Here is a 20,172-nt window from a genome sequence, read left to right on the forward strand (position 1 = left end):
CTGATTTTTGAGGGATCTGCTCTATGTCCATTCTGTTAACTGCATGAGAAAAAAAATATATGTATGCCAATTTCAGTATGTCAGTTATCAAGGTTTTAAATGTTTGGAAGAAATAAAAAGATTGCTGATTTGTTCTGTATAGTGACATTCTGGTACTTCTAGATTTGCAATAAATTTATGGCTTTTTATTTAAAGAGACTGATTTTCTTCTGTGGTTTTTTATTTAAGATTCACACAATGAAAAGTTATAAAAACTTAAAATTCGTTTAAAATGAATAATTTTTTAAACTTTTCTGTAAAGTCTTTTAGCCCTACTAGAGACACATAAAGTTTCCTGAGGAGTGTCTATTGAACTTTTCCTGTTATTAAAAGCAGGACAAGCCAGGCACAGTGCTACACATCTGTAATCTCAGCTGCTTGGGAGGTTGAAGCAGGAAGTTTGAGGCCAGCCTCAGCAACTTAGCAAGACCCTGTCTAAAAATTTTAAAAGGCCAAAGATATAGCTCAGTGATACAGCACTCCTGGGCTCAATCTCTAGTACTGCAGAAAAAAGATATCAGGACAATTGAATCTTTCCTATAAATTACTTTAGAGATAACTGCAAATATTTTTAAAGGACGTATTCAGTTATGCATAACAGAAGAGGGAAATAAAATGTGACAATATAATCAAATGAAGAAGCCTATGTTGAGCCAAGAACTGAAATGAGAATGACTGAACTTTTTTTTGGTATTAGGAACTGAACTCAGGAGTGTTTAACCACTGAGCCATGTCCCCATCCCTTTTTATTTTGAGACAGGGTTTCATTAAGTTGATTAGGGCTTCACTAAGTTGCTGAGGCTCACCTCAAACTTGTGATCCTCCTGCCTCAGCCTCCCCAGTCCCTAGGATTATAAGAGGGTACCGCCAAGACTGGTTCTGGAACTTTATTTGCCCCCTCCCCCAAGGTGGGGACGTGCATTCCCTTTTTTTTTTTCTTTCTTTCTTTTTATTTTATTAAAATGGTTTTTATTTTTATAGACACATTTTGATTCATTGTACACAAATAGGGTACAACTTTTCATTTCTATGGTTATATACAATGTATATTCATGCCATTCATGGAATCATACATATATATAGGGTAATACTGTCTATTTCATTCTACTGTTTTTCCATCCCCGCCCCCTCCCACCCCTTTCTTCTCTATACCATCCAAGGTTCCTTCACCCTTCTCTTCCCCCTGCAACCCCCCATCATTATATATTGTCATGCACTTAGAGAAAACATTCAGCCTTTGGTTTTTTGGGCTTGGCTTATTTCACTTAGCATGATATTTTCCAACTTCATCTATTTACCAGCAAATGCCATAATTTTATTGTTCTTTATGGCTGATTAGTATTCCATTGTATATATATATCACAATTTCTTTATCCATTTGTCAATTGAAGGGCATCTAGTTTGGTTCCACAATCTAGCTATTGTGAATTGAGATGCTATGAACATTGATGTGGCTGCATCACTGTAGTATGCTGATTTTAAGTCCTTTGGGTATAAACCGAGGAGTGGGGTAGCTGGGTCAAATGGTGGGTCTGTTCCAAGCTTTCTGAGGAATCTCCATACTGGTTTCCAGAGTGGCTGCACCAATTTGCAACTCCACCAGCAATGTGTGAGTGTGCCTTTTTTCCTACATCCACTCCAACACTTATTATGGCTTGTGCTGAACTTTATTTTTTAATAAAAACCATGAATGAGGAACAGGGAATGCAGCTTGGTGACAGTGCTTGCCTTGTACCAGGCCCTGGGTTCCATCCCCAGTACTGCCAAAAAGAAAAAGTGATAAAGGCAAATAGTTAAGACTATTGTTAGAGTTTATAACTTAAATGTCCCTCAAAGGCCATGTACCTGAGGCTTGGTTGCCAGCCTGTGGCCCTACTGGAGAGTGAAGTAACTTTTAGGGGTGGGTCCTAGTGGAATGAAGTTAAGTCATTTAGGACATGCCCTTGAGAGGATCCTGGGACCCAGACTCCCTTCCTCCTTCCCTCTGGGTGTGTCTTTCTCTCCTTCCTAGCCACCAGGAGGTGAGTAGCTTTGCTCCACCAAGTCATGATGTTCCACTTCAGCACAAGCTCAAAGCAACAGGTTTAGGCCACGATCCACAGAAACCTGAAACCGAGCCAAAACAAATTTTTCTACCTTTTAAAGATGTTTAGTATCAGGTATTTTGTCACAGCAATAGAAAGCTAACACAGTTATTTAAATTCTGCTATAGAATAGTCCTCAGCTACAGATTGTTATTTTTTTTTAATTTGGATTGAACCCAGGGTCACACTACCACTGAGCCACATTGGCAGTCCTTTTTCACTGTAAGACAGATCTTGCTAAGTTGCTGAGGCTGAGGCTGCCCTCAAACTTGCGATCCTTCTGCCTTGGCCTCCTGAGTTCCTGAGATTACAGGCAGAATTTTTCTAACCCCTAAGTAAAGAGTTGGCAAGTTTTTTCTATAAAGGTCCAGAGAGTAAAACACTCATGGCTTTATGAGTCATGAGGTCTCTGTCGCAACTATTCAACTCTGTGATCGTAGGTCAAAAGCAGTCACAGATAATATATAAATGAATGAATATGCCTATGTTTCAATAAAACTTCATTATGGTTGCTGAAATTTGAATTTCATAAAAACTGGCACACATAAAATGTTCAATCACATAAAAATGTTAAAAGTCATTATTAGTTCGAGGGCTATTTTAAAAATAGGTGGTGGACTGGATTGGGCCTATGACCCCAGCTCCAAATCAGTAGCACGATTGTGAAAAATAACAGTCTTGATTGATAGGAAAAGATCACTGTGGTCAAAGTCATTCTTAGATCCCAGGTGCCTGGGACAGGAAAGCTCAGACAGCTGAAACTCATTCATGTGATAATTATCAGTTTTTATTTCCATGATGAAAGATATTTTGTCTTAACTTCATAATGTTTTAGTATTAATATCAATGGTTTTCCTCCCCAAAAGTAAAATTACTCCAGTTGCAAAAATGAGTTAAGACCACATATCCTTTTAAGACAAATGTATCTTTAACTGAAATGATGTTTCTGAATCTTTCAACAAAGTTATGGATTCTAACCTCCAATACGGTGTTAGGTAGTTTTCATGTATTTATTTGCCTTTCCTTTAGCTTAATCCCTAGTGATAAAAAAGAAAATTCATTCTAAGGCCAGCTTCCAATGGTCCAGATCCAAGTCACCTGGAGGTTTTACATTTAGATATCCATACTCTGCTACAAATATTCTAAATTAAATTCACTATGATTTGTTATTTTTTGTTTTTGTTTTGTTTTTCCAGTGCTGAGAATTGAACCCAAGACCTTATGCATGCAAGGCAAGTGCTCTAACACTAAGCTCGTTCACAGCTCTTTTTATTTTACTTTGGGATAGAATCTTGCTAAGTTGCCCAGGCTGGTCTTGAACTTGTGATACTCTTGCCTCAGTCTCGTGAGTAACTGGGATTACAGGCTTATGCCACCAGGCCTGTCAGGATCCTTATTTTTAAGTAATAGGGATCTAGAGTTCAGAAATCATGGCTTTGAATTTTTAAATGGTTATGAACATTACTGAAAACGGTCAATTTAAAAACAATTCAGACATATTATACGCTAAAAAAATCACTCCTACAAGTATACCTTGCATCGAGAAAAGAGAAGCTGTCCCTGTCTTCAGATACCTCTTCGACGCAGACTTGTGTCCTAAGCCATATCCAACAGGTGGGCCCGCCTCTACAAATGACGAAGGAAAATGGGTCCCCCTGGTGTCCAGTTTTTATAATGACTAAGGGCACAGAGAACTGCAACCTTGCTATTCATGCAAAAACTCTTACATTCAAATAAATTTACTTCAGTGCCTATTTTCCTAGAGGAGAAATTAGACAGCAAGACTGATATCCGGAACCCTTCACCAAAGATTATTGAGAGAAAATACAAATTGTGGCTGTGCATTTATATCATTCACATGCCTTTCCATCAACAGGAAAACAAGAAGCGCGCTTACTACCCCAGTCACTTGCTACCCTGGAGTCCAACCAAAGCTTTGAGCACAGTGACCACTCCCAGCCTTAGTCCCAGCCTTGCCCCTGAGCTCCAGCCTTGTAGATGCCCTCATGGCCGTGCATGGAGATCAACCAGGCATCTCCAAGGTAAAATGTTCCAGGAGAACTCTAGGTCCTCCTCCTCCCACCCACTCCTCCGCAAATCCCATCAGCTTGACTTTCTAAACATATCCAGAACCTGAGTGCTTCAGCCAACTCCATCACACCCTTGATCTAAGCCAATATCATCTTAACTGGATAATTACCATCATCTTCTAGCTTGCTTGCCAGCTTCCATTCCTGCTACATACAACTCCAGACTTAATTTCCCATATAGCAGCCGTGATGATCCTTTTTTTAAAAAAATATTGTGTTTTAGTTTAGGTGGACACAATACCTTTATTTATTTTTATGTGGTACTGAGGATCAAACCCAGGGCCTTACACAAGCGCTCTACCACTGAGCCACAACCTGATCCTTAAGGAAGGGTGCTGGATGAACTGCCCAATGTCAGTACTTTTCCTCCAGTTCCAACTATGCTAAGCCTCAGGCCACAGCACTTGGGGTTCCCTTTGCCTGATACACCCTCACGTAAGATGTGTATATGGTGTAATCTTTTTATTTGGTCACCTCCAAATGTCACCTCCGTAGAAAGGCATTCCTGACTATCCTATTCAAAATAGTATGTTTCTATTCTTTTACGCCAACATATAAAGTAGTTATTTATTCCTTGATTATCTGTTTCTTCCACTAGTACATTAGGATAGCAGATTTGTTTTTTTCTATTGGCGAATGAATCCTGGGGGCACTTAACCACTGAGCTACATCCCCAGCCCTTTTTATTTTTTGAGAGAGTCTTACTAAGTTGCTTAGGGTCTTGCTAAATTGCTGAGGTTGACTTCAATTTGCAATCCTCCTGCCTCAGCCTCCCGAGCTGCTGGGACCATAGGCATGTACCACCACCCCGGCAGGACAGCAGATTTTTGTTCACTGTTATATATTCTCAAGGTTTTGAGTGGGACCTAACACAGAGCAGGGGTGTTCCATAAATACTATCAAATGGATAAACATGTAAATGAATGAACAAGTTATTTTTCATTTACTTTTTTTTCCCTCTTTAGTTATATGAAAAAAAACTGATGTCTATTTACAAATAAATATAAAGTTCAAGCGAGTCCGGTGCCGCTGTGACTCGGGAGGGAGAGGTAGGACACTGAAAGCGCTGCGCGCAGACCCTGCTGGTCCACCAGCCGAGGACAGGCCTCCAGGTGCCCAGCAGTAGTGTCGGGTAGGGATGGGTGCGCTGTGAGGAAGAAGAACCCGTAGGTGAGACCAGAGGAACAACACGGGGCAGAGGTCAACACTAGGTTAGACATGCAAATGGAGCGCTGTGAGATTTTGTTTTAACAACCTGTTTTCCACTAGATTTTTATATATATTTTTGTATTTTTGACACATGGAAATTACACATATTTATGAGGTACAATATGATGCTACGTGTACCAATGTTTACTGATAGGATCGAGGTAGCTGGCACATCACCCCAAACATTTATCATTTCTTTGTGTTGGGAACATTAAAAAAATCCTCTCTGTTAGCTATTTTTAAATACACATAAAAAAAAAAAAAAAAAAAAAAAAAACTATTAGGGACAGAACTCCGGGCGTCATGCATGCTAGCTAAGCCCTCTACCCCTGAGTTACATCACCAGTCCATAATTGACATCTTTTATGATCTTTTACTTCAATGCTTCAACTACTGATAGCAAGTGCTTTTCTGAAAGTTAGACCTTTTTTCTTCACTTTTTTTTTTGTGTGTGCTAATGCAAAAAGTACATAGGCTAATTTCTCTGACTTTGAGCAACCCCAGATGGCCCTACTTAAATAGAAAAGAAGTTGAAAGAAAGTTTAATCTTCTAAGCCCTTTTATAAACAATCTGAAAAATTGGTTTGGTTTCGGCTGGCGGTATTCTGCTTCCATGAGGTCATGTAGCACAGTGAAAACAATGCAGAACTCACAATCAGGATAACTTGGGCTCAGGTCCCGCTTTTGTCACTGGCTTAACTATCCACAAGTTTGCTTGGCCTCTAACAGCCATCTTGCTTCTGTATCCACAAACGGACTCAACAGTCTTTCTATTATTAACACTTTGTAACTGCTCTCCAAAAATGAAAATTCATCTCAAGGAAATACCAGGCCTTTGGCAACCAGGGGAGAGGGTAAGAAGCAGTTTGCAACAGAAAATAAAAGTCTGGCAGAACACCCAGTCAAACCTGCACCCCTCGGCCCTGGGGTGCCCAAGCCCTTTCAGCTGGCTCTCAGGCACTCTGCTGCCAGATTGCATTACCTTCCCCTTGGAGGAGAGTCTTGCTCTCCTACTGGCTCAATTTCATAGGTACATCTTTACAGAGAGTCTAGATACTACAAATCTGGAGCTGCATGGTCCAATACAGCACTCACAAGCCACATGGGGCTGAGCACCAGTCCCAACTGAGAAGTGCTGTTAAGTGTGAAATACAGGATTTTGGAAATTTGATATGAAAAACGAATTAAAAAACCTCTTAATATTTATATGATTACATGTTGAAACATTTTGGACGCGTTGGCTTAAAAATCCCTCCTGCTTCTTTTTTGCAGTTGCCAAAGAGGCCACTGGAAAAGTTAAACTTACGCATGTGGCTTGTATATTTCTATTGGACAGTGCTGCTCTAGATCTCAGAATCTAGAAAGTGACTAAGATTGAAACTTTTAAATGAAGCACGTTGTAAATGAGCTACCCGAGAGTTGGTTCCACTCACTGCTCGGTTGCCACCGCCATCCTGATTTTCCAAGGCCAAGCCCAGAGCGCAGCACGCGTGGGTGTGGCCCGGGCCTCCCCCGAGGCAGGCCTGCACCGGAGACTGCGGTGGAGGAGGTTACCCTGGGTCCCCGACGCAGGGGTAGGCCAGGCTGCGGACTCCACACTTCTGATCTTGCTAGGGGAAGTCCCCGCGGGCGGAAACAGGTGGCGCACGGCTGCTGGCAGCTGCAGGTCGGCGCGCCTGCACGCCTGAGCGCAGCGGGGACACCAACGCGCTTCCTGCTTGGCTGGGGGAAGGCCCGAGTGAGTGCAGGGCCAGCTATAGCAGCCCGGCGGCTGCCTGTTTGGATTTTAGCACTTTGGTTCTGAGGCCCTGGATCCCTCATAGGGTCTGGAATTTTAAAGTATTATGCGGCTGGGCGCAGTGACTCACTCAGTGATCCCAATGGCTCAGGGAGGTGGGGGCAGAAACACTGCAAGTTCGAAGCCAGCTTCAGCAACTTAGCAAGGCCCTGTCTTAAAACTGTTTAAAAGGGCTGGGGAGGTAAGTTAGTGGCAAAAACCCCTGAATTCAATTCACGGTACCTAAATAAGTAAATAAAAGAACTGGATCAGAGAATTTTATGCTTCAAAAAGCTGGACGAAAACATGGATGAGCCTTGCTGAATCCTTCTGTTTAACACTCTTGGATAAAAGTTTGTGCGGACTGAAATGTCAACATTTAATCCTCTCCCATGACTGAAGAGATACTACCAACTCCATGGGAGCCAAGGAACAGGGCCTATAACGTAAATGAACGCCCTCACTTATTTCTAAGTGAGTATTTTAGGCATTGGAAAATCTTTAGTTCAATACCCCGTTCATTCAGCATTTGCAAAGTAAAAACCTGCCTGGATTTCTGGCTATTTGGTGAAAATTATTTTTTATACTATGATTTAAATATAGTACATAAAATGTAGTTGCAGTAATCATATTTTTAAACGTCAAAAGAAACTGTCCAGAAGTGTACACAGTAATTAGTTATACACAGCAATTAAATGAAGATTGCTTTTTAAAAAATGCTTGCTATGTTTACTTCGATTTTTAACGAATGAATGATTTGTTTCAGTCAGCCTTGTTCGGTCTCACGTGCATACCTTGTCCAATTAACTGTGATCCCCAATTTATTGAACATGGCAATTCAGACTTCTCGGTTTGTAATTAATGCTGGCCTATTCGACTAAAATCGTGCTTACCTTGTAAGAAAATGTACACGAATGGGTGATAATTAAAAGCACATTCTTCAAGGAGAAAATTCATAAGAGAATCCATAAAGTTATGTGCTTCATCTGATTCTTTTCAGTATTAGAATGACTGAGTAATCTCTCTTCAATTAGTTTTAATAGCAAGTCACCATTTTCTGAAATGACCTAAAGGGGTTTAACCAAGGGAAACCACTGATTCTGTTTTAAAATGTGCTTTAAATTATAATGCATAAATCACAACAATGAAAGAATTTAGGTTTCAGAATTAAAAAAAAAAAAAAAAAAAAAATACCCCTTTTTAAGTATTACCCTGAAGGTCAGAAAGGAAAGTGGGAAATGGCTGTCAGCTCACTGGCATCCAGGAAGATGCCTTCCTGCAGTTTCCCGATTTCTGGGATACACTGATCTAGCAGAGGTGGTTTCTCAAGTCTGGGCTTCCAAGTTGTTCACCATGGCGAACTGGTTGTCACAGCCTGACAGGCCATCACGGCCACCCTCAGCATCCTGGCAGGAACCCCTTATACTCACGCTCCAACTCCAACACTTCACAATGCAAAAAGTCAAAGACGTGACCTGAAACCTGCCAGGCATGGTGGCCCCCACCTGTAACCCCAGTGACTTGAGACACTGAAGCAGAGGGATCACATGTTCAAAGCCAGTCTCTCAATTTAGCAAGATACTGTCTCAAAATAAAATAGAAAAAGGCTGGGATGTAGTTCAGTGGTAGAGCATCCCTGGGTTCAATTCCCAGTATCAGGAAAAAAAAAAACAAAATAGAAAACTCGAAAACTGTTCTAAGCCTATGGATTAAGTGCAACCCACACAATTGCCATCACAAATGACAAACGATGAGCTGCAGCTGAGAACTGCAAGCGACCCCACGGGAGGCTGCTGCAGGGTATCACCATCACTTTCATGTGTAAATACTTTTGAGAGGAAGGCACTCTTTAAGTTGTCGAAAAACTGATAGAAGCTGTTGTTTATTTCAGGGATAAGCTGATAAACAGCAAGGAAAAGGAAGATGTAAGGCACCCCAAAGATGAGGAAAGGCTCACAAGAAAAGGATGCAGACAGCAAAGATGGAGGCCATGAAAGTTCACAAAAGTGGTCTGACTGAGCCTCCTCACAAGGGACAATATCTCTTCTCAAAACAGAAGCACCCCTGGAAAACTGTGTTGGTTCTTTCCTTGGGACATACATAGCTGTTTTTAAAATATTTATTTGCTAGTCACTGCTAATCCTCTTATAATACATAAATATATTTGAAGAATGGAAATGATGTGCTCACTGCCACAGAGCAGGCTAGTAGAAGCCTCATTTCAGTTCAGGTTCTTCAAAGAAGGTTCTATTCTATACTTTGCCACAGCCCAGAATCAGTAAGCAGTTCATTCCAATGAAGCTGTCAACCCAAATGAGAGCATAATGTGCAAATATTTATTTTAGTCACTCCTATCTGAAGGTACTTATTTTTCGAGAACAGCAAGGCATTTTAGTATCCACTCTTTCCATTCCTTAAAGGCTTCCACAGGTTTGGGTAAATACACATTATTTTCACGACTATGTTTCGGGGTTGCTCTTGGTGTGTCGGCAGATACATCATCAATCCACCTTACCAGTGCCTTAAAAACAGAAAAGATTCAGTTAGCAAAGCTGTTTTAGGCAAGAAAAGAAAACTGGTGTCTAGATCAGGTTATCTCAGTCTGTGATGAAGATGATGCTTTGATAAAGATCGTTATGAATACAAATAAAACTTACAACACATTGAATAAAACAGAATATACCAAAAATATACAAAATATAATTGCAAATTGTGTTCAAAAGTATGCATAGGAAAAAAGATAAAAAAGATGAAAAAGAAATATACTAATTCTTTTTTTTTTTTTTTTAATATGGAACACTTCACGAATTTGCATGTCATCCTTGCACAGGGGCTATGCTAATCTTCTCTGTATCGTTCCAATTTTAGTATATGTGCTGCTGAAGCGAACACGAAATATACTAATTCTTACACTACTTATTTTAGGGTGGCAGGATAATAATTCTCAACTTGCTAATTATCCCATAAGGTATCATGCCGTGCCTTTAATTTAATGCTTATGTGTACACACATGTAAGTGCACGGAAGCATGGGAGACCTGTCTGTGAAGGTATGGATACAGACACTTAGGTGCAGTCCCTTGAATGAGTAGTCACCCCACGAGAAACCACAAGAATGCACACTGACATGTGTGGGCATACACACGCACACTGAGATTTGGTACTTTCCCTTTCTTATTAGAGAAAATCACCCTTTTCTCCTAATGAGCATCATAACCTCTGTCACTATTTGGAAAGATAAATCATATTCATATGTTTATATGGTCTTTTAAATGAGCTTTGCTACACAGATCATCCCATATTTTGTTCTGCAAAGTTAGTCAAGCTCTCTTGCCCTAATTAGATGAGAAGAAGAGAAACTTCTTTCAGCACTTCTCATAGAACTGCAAGTATAAGACAGGCATAGGCAACCTGAAGTTTTCAAGGAGGGTATTTCTTTGCATTTTTTTTTTTTTAAACCACAACTTCCTGCTTATCTTTACACTAATTTTCCTCTGATGAATTATAGGTCTAGAGAAGGACCTAATAGAAAATGTCAGTTTGTTACTCAGATAACCACTTCCCTCCTCCAACCACCCACCCCCAAATTTACTTTGTATCTTTCTGCAATATTGAAGCCAATAGCACACTGCAACTTGCGTAGACAGATGGGGCAAAGGTTTAGAGGACGAAGGTCCGCTTCCTCCAAGTGGTTGGAGCCTTGCATTAGGCATGTGAGCCACTGGCAGTGTCGCAGTCCAAATATGTGTCCAATCTCATGGGTTAAAGTCTGCAAGATAGTCATGTTGTGGTTTTATAGTGCCACCATCATCAAACAAGTGGTATATCACTTCTTTTTCTTACTTTTCCAAGAAACAGATTTATAGGACTCAACTCCTTTACCATCATCACCAAAACTGTCCAGATCTTCTGAGACTTAATAATCCTTCATTTCTCTAAGTATCTGAATGCCTTCCTGCCTTCCTTAATTAGTTCCCCTGGACCAGTTTCTCGACCTCGACACTGCTAACGTGTTGGATGGTTAACTCCATGTTGTGGGGGAGTTGCCCTGGGCCTTGCAGGATGTTTTGCAGAATCCATGGCCTCCACCCCCAGATGACAGAACCCATCTCCAGTTGTGACAATCAAAAATGTCTCCAGATAGGCAAAGGGGTACAGTCACTAGGGAGGCTGAAGCAGGAGAGTCACAAGTCTGAGAACAGCCTCAGCAAGTTAGTGAAATCCTGTCTCAAATTTTTTAAAAAAATTAAAATTTTCTTAAAGGTCTTGGGATATAGTACAGCGGTAAAGCACCCCAAGTTCAATCCCCAAGACCTTAAAAAAAAGTCTCCAGATGTTAAATGTCCTCTGGATGGCAAAATCTGGGTGGGTGAGAACCCTTGCTCTAGGTGGATATTTTTTACAGTTCAGACTCTGAGATGCTGGTTCAGTAAATCGGGCTGGGGACAGGGGAAGGTTTGACCTACCTGCTAATGAGTACATCAGGTGAGGGGGCTGTTGGCACATACTTTGAAAACAGTTCTAGATAAGCACTACACACCTGTAATTCCAGCAACTTAGGAGGCAGAGATAGGAAGATCACAATTTCAAAGCCAGCCTCTGCAACTGAGCAAGGCCCTAAGAAACTTATTGAGGCCCTGTCTCAAAATAAAAAATAAAAGGGGCTGGTGATGTGGTTCAGTGGCTAAGTACCCCAGGGCTTAATCCCTCGTGGCGGCAGTAGGACAGAACGAAAACAGTTCTAAGAGGTGTACTTCAAAATACAGCCCTGGGGCAGAGCAAAACTCTTTAACTAAAGGAGAAGTCTATGTGTCTGGCTATGGAGGGAGGGAAGTGAGGAGACTGGCTTTCCAAAGAGCAGGGACAGGGAGACAGATGTCAGGATCCACAGTCGAGGGTCACCTGGAGCTCAGAAAAGAAAGGTCATTCTCCTTAAATGGGCAGAGAACAGTGGTTCCCCAAAGTCCTCTGGGAGGCCATTCTACCTGATGATCAGTCTGAGGAGTAGAGTACCTACTCATACTGGGATTCAGGAATTCAACTAATAGGACAAGAATACAGTCAAAGGCTACAGAACCAAAAAGTGACACCGATATTCTAAATTTTCAATTGTAAGGTATCCAGTTACATTGTTTGCATTGATTAGTTCAGTCAAGCAATATCCACCAAAAATGTACAAATGATACGAACTCATTTACAACATTACCTTAAGGACTGATGATATATGATTAAGAAAATGAAGATCTTATTTAAAAAAAAAAAATTCTGTAGGACTTTTTAAACTCACCTTACAGGATCGCAGCAGCAAAACACTAGTGATTTCAGGAATAAAGTAGTTATCAAAAATGGAATAGTCATTGGAAGATTTTTTCTGAAGCTTCTTCACTGTGCCTTCATAGTGTGAGCTATAGAAATCACTGCCATATCTAGCGAAGCTGAATATCCCCACGCCTGCAGAAAGAGGAGAAACCACAGAATGAGGGCAAGATTCCTGAAGGAAAGACCAAAGCAGAGCTTTCTAGAACATCTGCTCAGTGAGGACACCTCTGCATTACTGTGTTCATGGTCCAGGACCCTTAAGATCTGCCAACACAAAGAAGCACATTTGTCCCAGATTTCCCCATCAAAATCTTCCCCTGTTTTCCCTGTCTATAAAACTCAATACACTTAAGGTCAAATTCTAGACAATTTGGAAGTTTCAAAAGGTTTCTTTTCACAAAAGAAGTCTTTTTTCTCAAAGAATAGTCCAAATCAAGTACTTCAAAAGGAGCCATGAGAAATAATCACATGAGCAAAAGGCAATAGTGGCTTTACTTTAGGAACACAACAAACAGATCCTGCTTCACACATGTCAGTTAGGCTGTGGGCCTTCCCTCTTACCCCGTGCACTGCCTAGATGCCCTGGAAATATGTTCTGGACCATGAATTCAGACAGAATACCCTCTTCCCCTCCCCCAACTCCTTTTAAAGCACAGCACAACTCTTACTATGCAGCTGGGGCTGGGTGACCAGAATAAACACCCTGGTCACTGACTTCCTGTGTAGCACTGAGAATTGTATCTACCATCTTTGCATGCACAGAGAACATAGTTTGATGCATAACTCACTGTATAGGAGACTGATTTATAACCTGACTTGTTTACATTATCACTATTTTTTTTTTTTTTTTTTGGCTGTACTGGGGCTCCAACCCAGAACCTCCTGCATGCGAGGCAACACTCTACCTAGTAACCTCCACACTGAATTAATTTTGGTAAGGAAATAAAACTCATTAAGTTTGTCCAAACTTGATTCAGAAAGAATGTTCTTCACCTCATGCTCACAAAGTACAGACTGATATTTAAAAATTAGGGAAGAAAAGCATTTTGGAAGTTAAGAAAAAAACTACATCTAATCATGTATCACAAGTGACCTCCACTGGCTCAGTAAGTGTGGGCATACTTCAGGTAACATGTTTTAGTAAGAACACTTGTTTCCTCAAATAGATTATTTTCTTTAGCAATATTTCTCAATTTAAAAATACCAATCTGGACAATCAGAGAAAACAATACTGTCGTACTACATGGCAGATCAATACTGCTACCACACTACATTTTGGGGGATTTTTTTGCTTTTTTTGTTTGTTTCGTTTTGGTGCTGGAGATTGAACCCAGGGGTGCTTTACCACTGAGCTACATCCCCAGTCCTTTTTATTTTTTATTTTGAGACAGGGTCTTGTCAAGTTGCAAAGGCTGGCCTCGAACTTGTGATCCTCCGACTCTTACTGTGTTATGTCTGTCATGCAATATTTAACTTACCCTCCCCCCAAAAAAGAATTAAAAAAGAAAATTTGGCAGAATGTTTCTTGACCTTCCCAAATGCATAAGACAAATTAGCTAGTAATATCTAAGTAAGTGAACAAGTTGTTTTTAAGTTATTTTAAATGTTCCCATCTCTATCAGGTTAATGATAAAAGGAGGAATTTTTGATGAAAAGCTAGCTTACATTACAAAAATTACCAAGACAGTAGTGACCCCAGTCTACAAGAAAGCATGTTGGTAGGGTCATGTGGGTGGGGGCATAAGGAACCTCAGGGAATGGAGATTTGAGAACAAAGGAGTAGGTGAGAAGAAGGCTCCACCTCTAAATAGCAAGAAACGCAGAGAAAGTGTCCCCACTTGAACTTGTTCCTCCATCCTCCCACTTCAGCCTCCTAAATAGCTGGGATTACAGACCTGTGCCACCTTGCAGGCTACTGTATGTACTTTTCATAGATAGGCACTGTTATGTAAATTATCTCCAATGACTGTGTGAAATAGGTATTGTTACCTCAAGGTCATGTAGGCAGGGAATGGCCTACTGCAGAGGAACCCAGGTCATCAGCATCCATGGACAGCATACTGCCCATGATGGCAGGAATGATGCCTCACTGAAAATACTCCACAGTTTTTATATTAAGACTATTATTGAACTGGGAGGTAGGTCAGTGATAGAGCACTCGCCTAGCTGTGAGGAGCTGGGTGATTCCCAGTACCACAAAGAAAAAAGTGTTAAAAAAAGTCAAGCACAGTGGCACACACCTGTACTTCCCATGAATATGGGAGGCTGAGGCAGAAAGTCACAAGTTCAAGTCTCAATAAGTTGGTAAGTGAGACCCGCCACAAAATAAAAAATAAAAAGGGCTGTGGATGTAGCTCAGTGGTAGAGCACCTCTGGATTCAATCCCCAGTACCACAAAAAAATAAAAAAATACTATTGGTTGAAATTTTTCCCTTTTTTGTAAACATCTTCAAATATTCTCAAGCAGAGAAAGTTTTTTTTACCAACAATGTGAAAAAGGAATACCATCTGTCAAAGAAGCCTGTCCAAAGACAAAATTCCAGGAGTCTCTTGGGTAAAGATCAATCATTGTTACTCCCACAACGCAGAAGGCATCTGCAGGTTTCTTCTTTTTTAAGAACTTCAGGATATGCCCTATTTAAAAAGAAATGTATGTATGTACATTTATATCATATTTGTCTATATATTTCCTTTACTTAATTCAAATTGCAAAGTTGCTTAATTCACCTGCATGAATTTGTAAATTGCGTGTGTGCTCGTTCACTCTAAAAGAACACCGTGTTGCGGAAACAGAAACTGGTTCTAAGAGTTTTACAGTCAAGCCATAGAAGAATGCTTCACAATAGCCCTTGAGCCATTTAACGTATTCTTCGCTGATAACTCTGGTGTTTCCTAGAGATCCTATAGTAGGGAAGAAAATTTAAAGAAAAATTTTAAGATGATTATAAAATTCAGTCTTTACCTCAATCCACAAATAAGAAATTTGGAATCAGAGACAAAACTAAATTTTCAATATATCTTAATCAGTCACAAAAGGAATTATGAATTAAAAAGAAATAAAATGTTCACTTTTAAGTCAGTTTAGCTACAAAACTTCTATCGTTGCAATCAATATCAAAAATGATCAAAAATAGTAAATCATTTGCTTAGCATGCACAAGGCCCTGGGTTCAATCCCCAGGACAAAGACATTTTTAAAACCATAAAAATTTGCCCACTTGAATCAGACCAATGGCCCAAACCATCCCTGACAACAGAGCCACAGCAAAACCAAACCAAAACCATATTTCTAATATATACCAATGGACAGTATATAAATACTGTGCTTCTCTGGAGAGGGTATATTTCTGTAGGGATTACTGAAAAACTGTTCAAAGTCTTGGGGAGCCTCAGGGTGGGAGTTGATCCAATCTGATTGTGAATGCAAAGTAATAGGTCCAAAGAGATCACTGGTTGGATGGAAGGCTTCATTCAATAATTGCTGTTCCCTAGCATCTAATTTCTCATACTGTGACACAAGCGCTGGGTTCTTAGAGATGAGAGCTGTTTTTAGTGTCTGTTCAGAGTGATGTAATACTTGCATCTGTCAAAACAAAACAAAAAACATGCAGTCAGATATAAAATGCACATCTATATTAGGGACTTTACCTATACGTCTTATACATGTCTACTTTCTCTCTAGAATGGCATAACTAATTGCTAATGTCTTAGAGTGGTCCCTTAGAAAGTTGTGCCTACTTCTAATTTCTTGGGGAGAGTATCTAAGAAATTGAAAAGAAAATCATGAAATCCACTCCTCCTGCTCATATGGAACCTGCTTCCATTATAAAAACTACCTGAACATGACCTGATACCCAATTGCCTTCTGTCATTTGTGTCATAATCACAATATTATGAGTTGACTCATTGGGACCACATGAAAAATACTCATTCTTTCCAATATGACTCAAGGATATTCAATAACAAACAAAAAGAGAACTAATGTAAATGCCCATTTCTGTAATTTAACTGCCGGTCGACAAGATACATCCCAACCACTGAAATTTATCATCTCAGAGTCATGTTACACTGGGGAAGACATCAGATGACTAATCAAAAGCCAGACTCACAGTGACAGGTCTCATCCATTCACATCATGTTCGTATGTACAGCTTCCATCCTTCCCTTGAGTGAGGCAAACAGATGTTACACCATGAGGTTTTCTGAGTTAGAAAAGGAAGAAATTGAACCTCTCTGTCTGGATCCTATCATATTTTCTCATTATCTAGATTTTTTTTTCACTTTAATACCAGAAAACTGATGAGAAGACTTAAAGTCTTCTCTGGTTGAACCTCTGGATTCCATATAGGGTTCAAGAGGGTGGCAGAAATTCCAAACCAAAGGTCTCTAGTCGAAGCTCAGATATGAGCACAGGATCATGCTCACTCCTACGTGGCTGGCTTGAAATTTTATTTCTACAGGATAAAATATAAAGCCAGGTGCCTCCTCTAATCTACCTACCTTTACAAAGGAAGGCTCCCATTGAAGTTTTTACGTTACAAGGACAGGCATGTCCGGAAGGTGCTGTGAAGGGTGCCTTCACCCTAATACAAAAAAGGGGCGTGAAACGTCAGAAGACCTCCTCCAGGGCCCGAGTCTACTCCGGATGGAGATGCCCAAGGAGCGGGACAGGGGGCGCGGCAGAGGGTCGCTGCAGGGGGCTGGCGGCCCGAAAACCGGAACATCCACGGTCCGAAAAGCGGAACTAGCCGGTCACCCTTGCGGGAGGCCCACGACAACCCCCACCTTAGGCTGGACCCCGTCTCCGCCTGGCGGGGCGCAGGGCCTTCCCCGGGGCTCTCGGTTCGCCTTTTCTCCCTGGGGAGCATCTTGAAAGGTCGGGCCTCGCTCCCCGGAGACACCTGCCCCCAATGTTCCGCCTCGGCCGCCTCCCCACATCCGCATTACCCACCACCGACTGCCTCTCCAACCGGGATGCCCAGCCCCGGCGGCCCCCTCCCAGCCCGAACAGTCCGACCGCACCACCCTCACCCTGACAGGCCTCGCCGCGGCCCGCCCGCCTCCCGCGGCCGCCCCAGCGCGCGTGCGCCTCGCGCTCAGCGCCGCGCGCCGTGCCCGCCGATTGGCCCCGCCCGTCGCGCCCATGCCCATTGGCTCCGCCCATCACGCCTTGCCCTCTGGCTCCACCCCGTCGCCCACGCCACGCCCCTCGCCACGCCCCGTCACGCGGGGCGGGCTCGGCCGACGGGGTCCCTGAGTTCGAGTGGCGAGCGCGCGTCTGGTCGCCTGGAGCCGAGGACAGCAAGAGGGAGGCGAGTCACCGCAACCAGCGCCCGCCATCGCCGTTTCCCCGCTCGCCCTCGCGGGGGCGCCGCGCCGGGTTCCCGGGAAGCTGCCGGGTTGCCTGGGGGTGGTTGCTCGGCCAACCGTGGGTTTGAGACGCGCCCTCGGCGTAACTTAACCACGCAAGTCCAAAATAAGTCAGCTGTGGCCGCAGGTTGACGCAGAGCCAGGGCGCACGCTCGCCGGCGCCCGCACCCACTGGACTTTCCCTTCCTGGGTCGGCTGCACCGGGCTGAGCAGGCCAGAAGGCGACGGCCAAGAGGCAGCGAAGGAGAAGGCGCCGGCGGCGGGCGGGTGCCACTGAGCCAGCCGTGCAGCCTCGGCGCAGGTCCGTCACCCTCTGGGACCTCGCGGATCTCATGCCGGACAAGGATAGCGCTCTGAGCTACCCCAAGGAGCGCGTGGGCCCTGGGAAGCTGTACCAAAGCGCGAGATCCCCTGCCCGCCCCTGTAGCCCTGTGCAGCCAGCCCTTCAGGTATCTCAGTGCCCAGCAGACACCGTGGATGGCCAAGCCGCATAATGACACCGCGTATTTCCAATTAAAAATCGCTGCCTAAAGAGTATCCCCTCTGCGTTTGAAGTTTCAGATCCGGAGGTGATCTCCAAACAAGTCCACACCCCACACATACTGACTACCCAACTCCTTCTCCCTCTGACTCACCCCACACTCCACCCTCTTGGTCATAGAGCTTCCTGCAAAGCAGCCCTGGGGAAGCCCTGTCCGTTATAAACCTGTTTCTTCAAACTCACCTTTTGCCATTGGATTTCTCCCAAGACCTCACCTTAAGGACACAGCTTTCTTCCCTGGACCCCATTCTTTCTTCTCAAACTTCCCTCAGAAACACTCCTAAGTCCCTCCCTGTTTTTACTTCCCAGTATTGTCCCATCACTGCAAAGTCACCACTACTCTTTTGAAAGTCAGGGTATTTCACCACACTGGTTTTTCCTCATCCTAATTCTTCTTCCCAGCCCCCAGAAGGACGCACAGTTTCTTGGTTTCTGCTGGTTCATATGTTATCTCCTCCACTCCTAAGCCCTGGTTCACTCTCCTTAGAGAACTCTAACTGCATGCATTTTATCTCTACACCTCCATTAGTAACTTCTGCCTCTCTTTATTTGATGACCCTCCTGGATGTGGAAACCTCACATTTTTTTTTTTTCTTAAATCATAATGCCCATATCCAATAGTACCTGAGTCCATTCTTCAATAAAACACATTCATGTCATGACTTCTCAGAGTTTTAAACTGACAATGCTGAGGCAACATTCCCGCGGTGCTTGAGAAGAAGCGGCCTTCTTGCATGCGTTTGAATGCTGGTCTCTAGATAGCCTGTAAGTGTGGTCCATAAACACAGGCAAGTAGATCACCTGAACCTAGAATCCCTGCTGATTGGCATGTGACCTGCACCAATTATTTGACTTTGTAATGGTCTCCTCCCTAGTTTGTAGAATGCAGATAATACTAGCACAGACCTTACAGGATTTCACAACCAAATGACTTCCTTTGGATATCGTGCCTTTTGACTGAATGGCTATCTTCTGATATCTACTCACATATTGAAACACCAAGTGGCCATTTTAAATCGTTTTTCAAAGACAATAGTGACCTGGAGAAATGTGAAGTGGAAATAAAGGGCAACAGGAATGTTTATGTAGTGTAAGACTCTTTCGTTTTAAGAAGATGTGCCAATGTGTAATAATCGTTATTTTCTAAGTATGATGAAATTTGGGGTGGGATTCGATTTTTCTCTCTCCCTCTTTATTTATTCATTTGCACTTTCCCAAGTGCCTCTGATAAATGTGTATAACTTTTATAGTCCAAAAGCAATGTGTTTTAAAAGTAATGCATTTAGGAACTCTATGCAAACCACCCATGGTGTGGTGGCTTCTCCATGCTTTCTAGGTGGTTCTCTGCTTCCCTTTTGCTCCTACTCCTGTAACCCCTCCCCAATTATTTTCCCCACAGTCTCCAAATTTAACTTACCCTGATATTCCACTAATTATGGATTCATTAAGATAAACAAGCAAGCTATTATGGTTCTCCCTAGTTCACTGACTTTATTTTTAAACTATATATATATATGAAAATACACCAAGCACAAGATTTTTGAATCTAAAACGTACTAAAAGGGTGGTAATGAAAGCCGAAGGTCCCCACTCCACAGGTCAGCTTCCTATAGGTACTGCTGCCAGTCCCTCAGCGGAAGTCCCTGATGTGGTCCCATGTTTCTAAACAATGTATACAGTAGGCCTTCTTGATGTGTGCATTTTAATTGGCATCTATTGATTTGTTGTCATGATAGATAGAGACC

The 20,172-nt window shown here is 42.3% G+C and overlaps 2 protein-coding genes across 7 annotated transcripts in view; both read right to left on the reverse strand.

The window, feature by feature from the left end:
- ARSG (arylsulfatase G) overlaps window positions 1-8,937 on the reverse strand; it is a 121,301-nt gene extending 112,364 nt beyond the window's left edge. For 2 of the 3 annotated variants that reach the window (XM_079131990.1, XM_079131985.1), the window contains exon 1: window positions 6,835-8,937. The gene's annotated coding sequence lies outside the window, so the exon portion shown is untranslated. The remainder of the gene's footprint in view (window positions 1-6,834) is intronic. The other variant, XM_079131986.1, reaches the window with a different exon arrangement.
- Window positions 8,938-9,521: 584 nt separating this feature from the next.
- Window positions 9,522-17,654, reverse strand: AMZ2 (archaelysin family metallopeptidase 2). 4 transcript variants are annotated; one of them, XM_079133983.1, is made up of 9 exons: window positions 17,548-17,654; window positions 17,017-17,099; window positions 16,626-16,680; window positions 15,817-16,099; window positions 15,245-15,418; window positions 15,023-15,151; window positions 12,486-12,649; window positions 10,791-10,967; window positions 9,522-9,720 (listed from the first exon to the last, which is right to left on the reverse strand). In XM_079133983.1, the coding sequence occupies exons 3-9, from the start codon at window positions 16,638-16,640 to the stop codon at window positions 9,565-9,567; spliced, it is 1,098 nt and encodes a 365-aa protein (XP_078990109.1). In that variant the 5' UTR covers window positions 16,641-16,680; window positions 17,017-17,099; window positions 17,548-17,654; the 3' UTR covers window positions 9,522-9,564. The 4 variants fall into 4 exon arrangements, with proteins under 4 accessions (XP_078990109.1, XP_078990112.1, XP_078990110.1 ...); XM_079133986.1 differs by having other exon boundaries at window positions 16,626-16,718; window positions 17,548-17,649; XM_079133984.1 differs by lacking the exon at window positions 17,548-17,654 and adding an exon at window positions 17,468-17,506.
- Between the last annotated feature and the right edge of the window lie 2,518 nt (window positions 17,655-20,172).

Source organism: Sciurus vulgaris, assembly GCF_902686455.1.
Source record: "Sciurus vulgaris genome assembly, chromosome: 3".
Classification (NCBI taxonomy): Eukaryota; Metazoa; Chordata; class Mammalia; order Rodentia; family Sciuridae; genus Sciurus; species Sciurus vulgaris.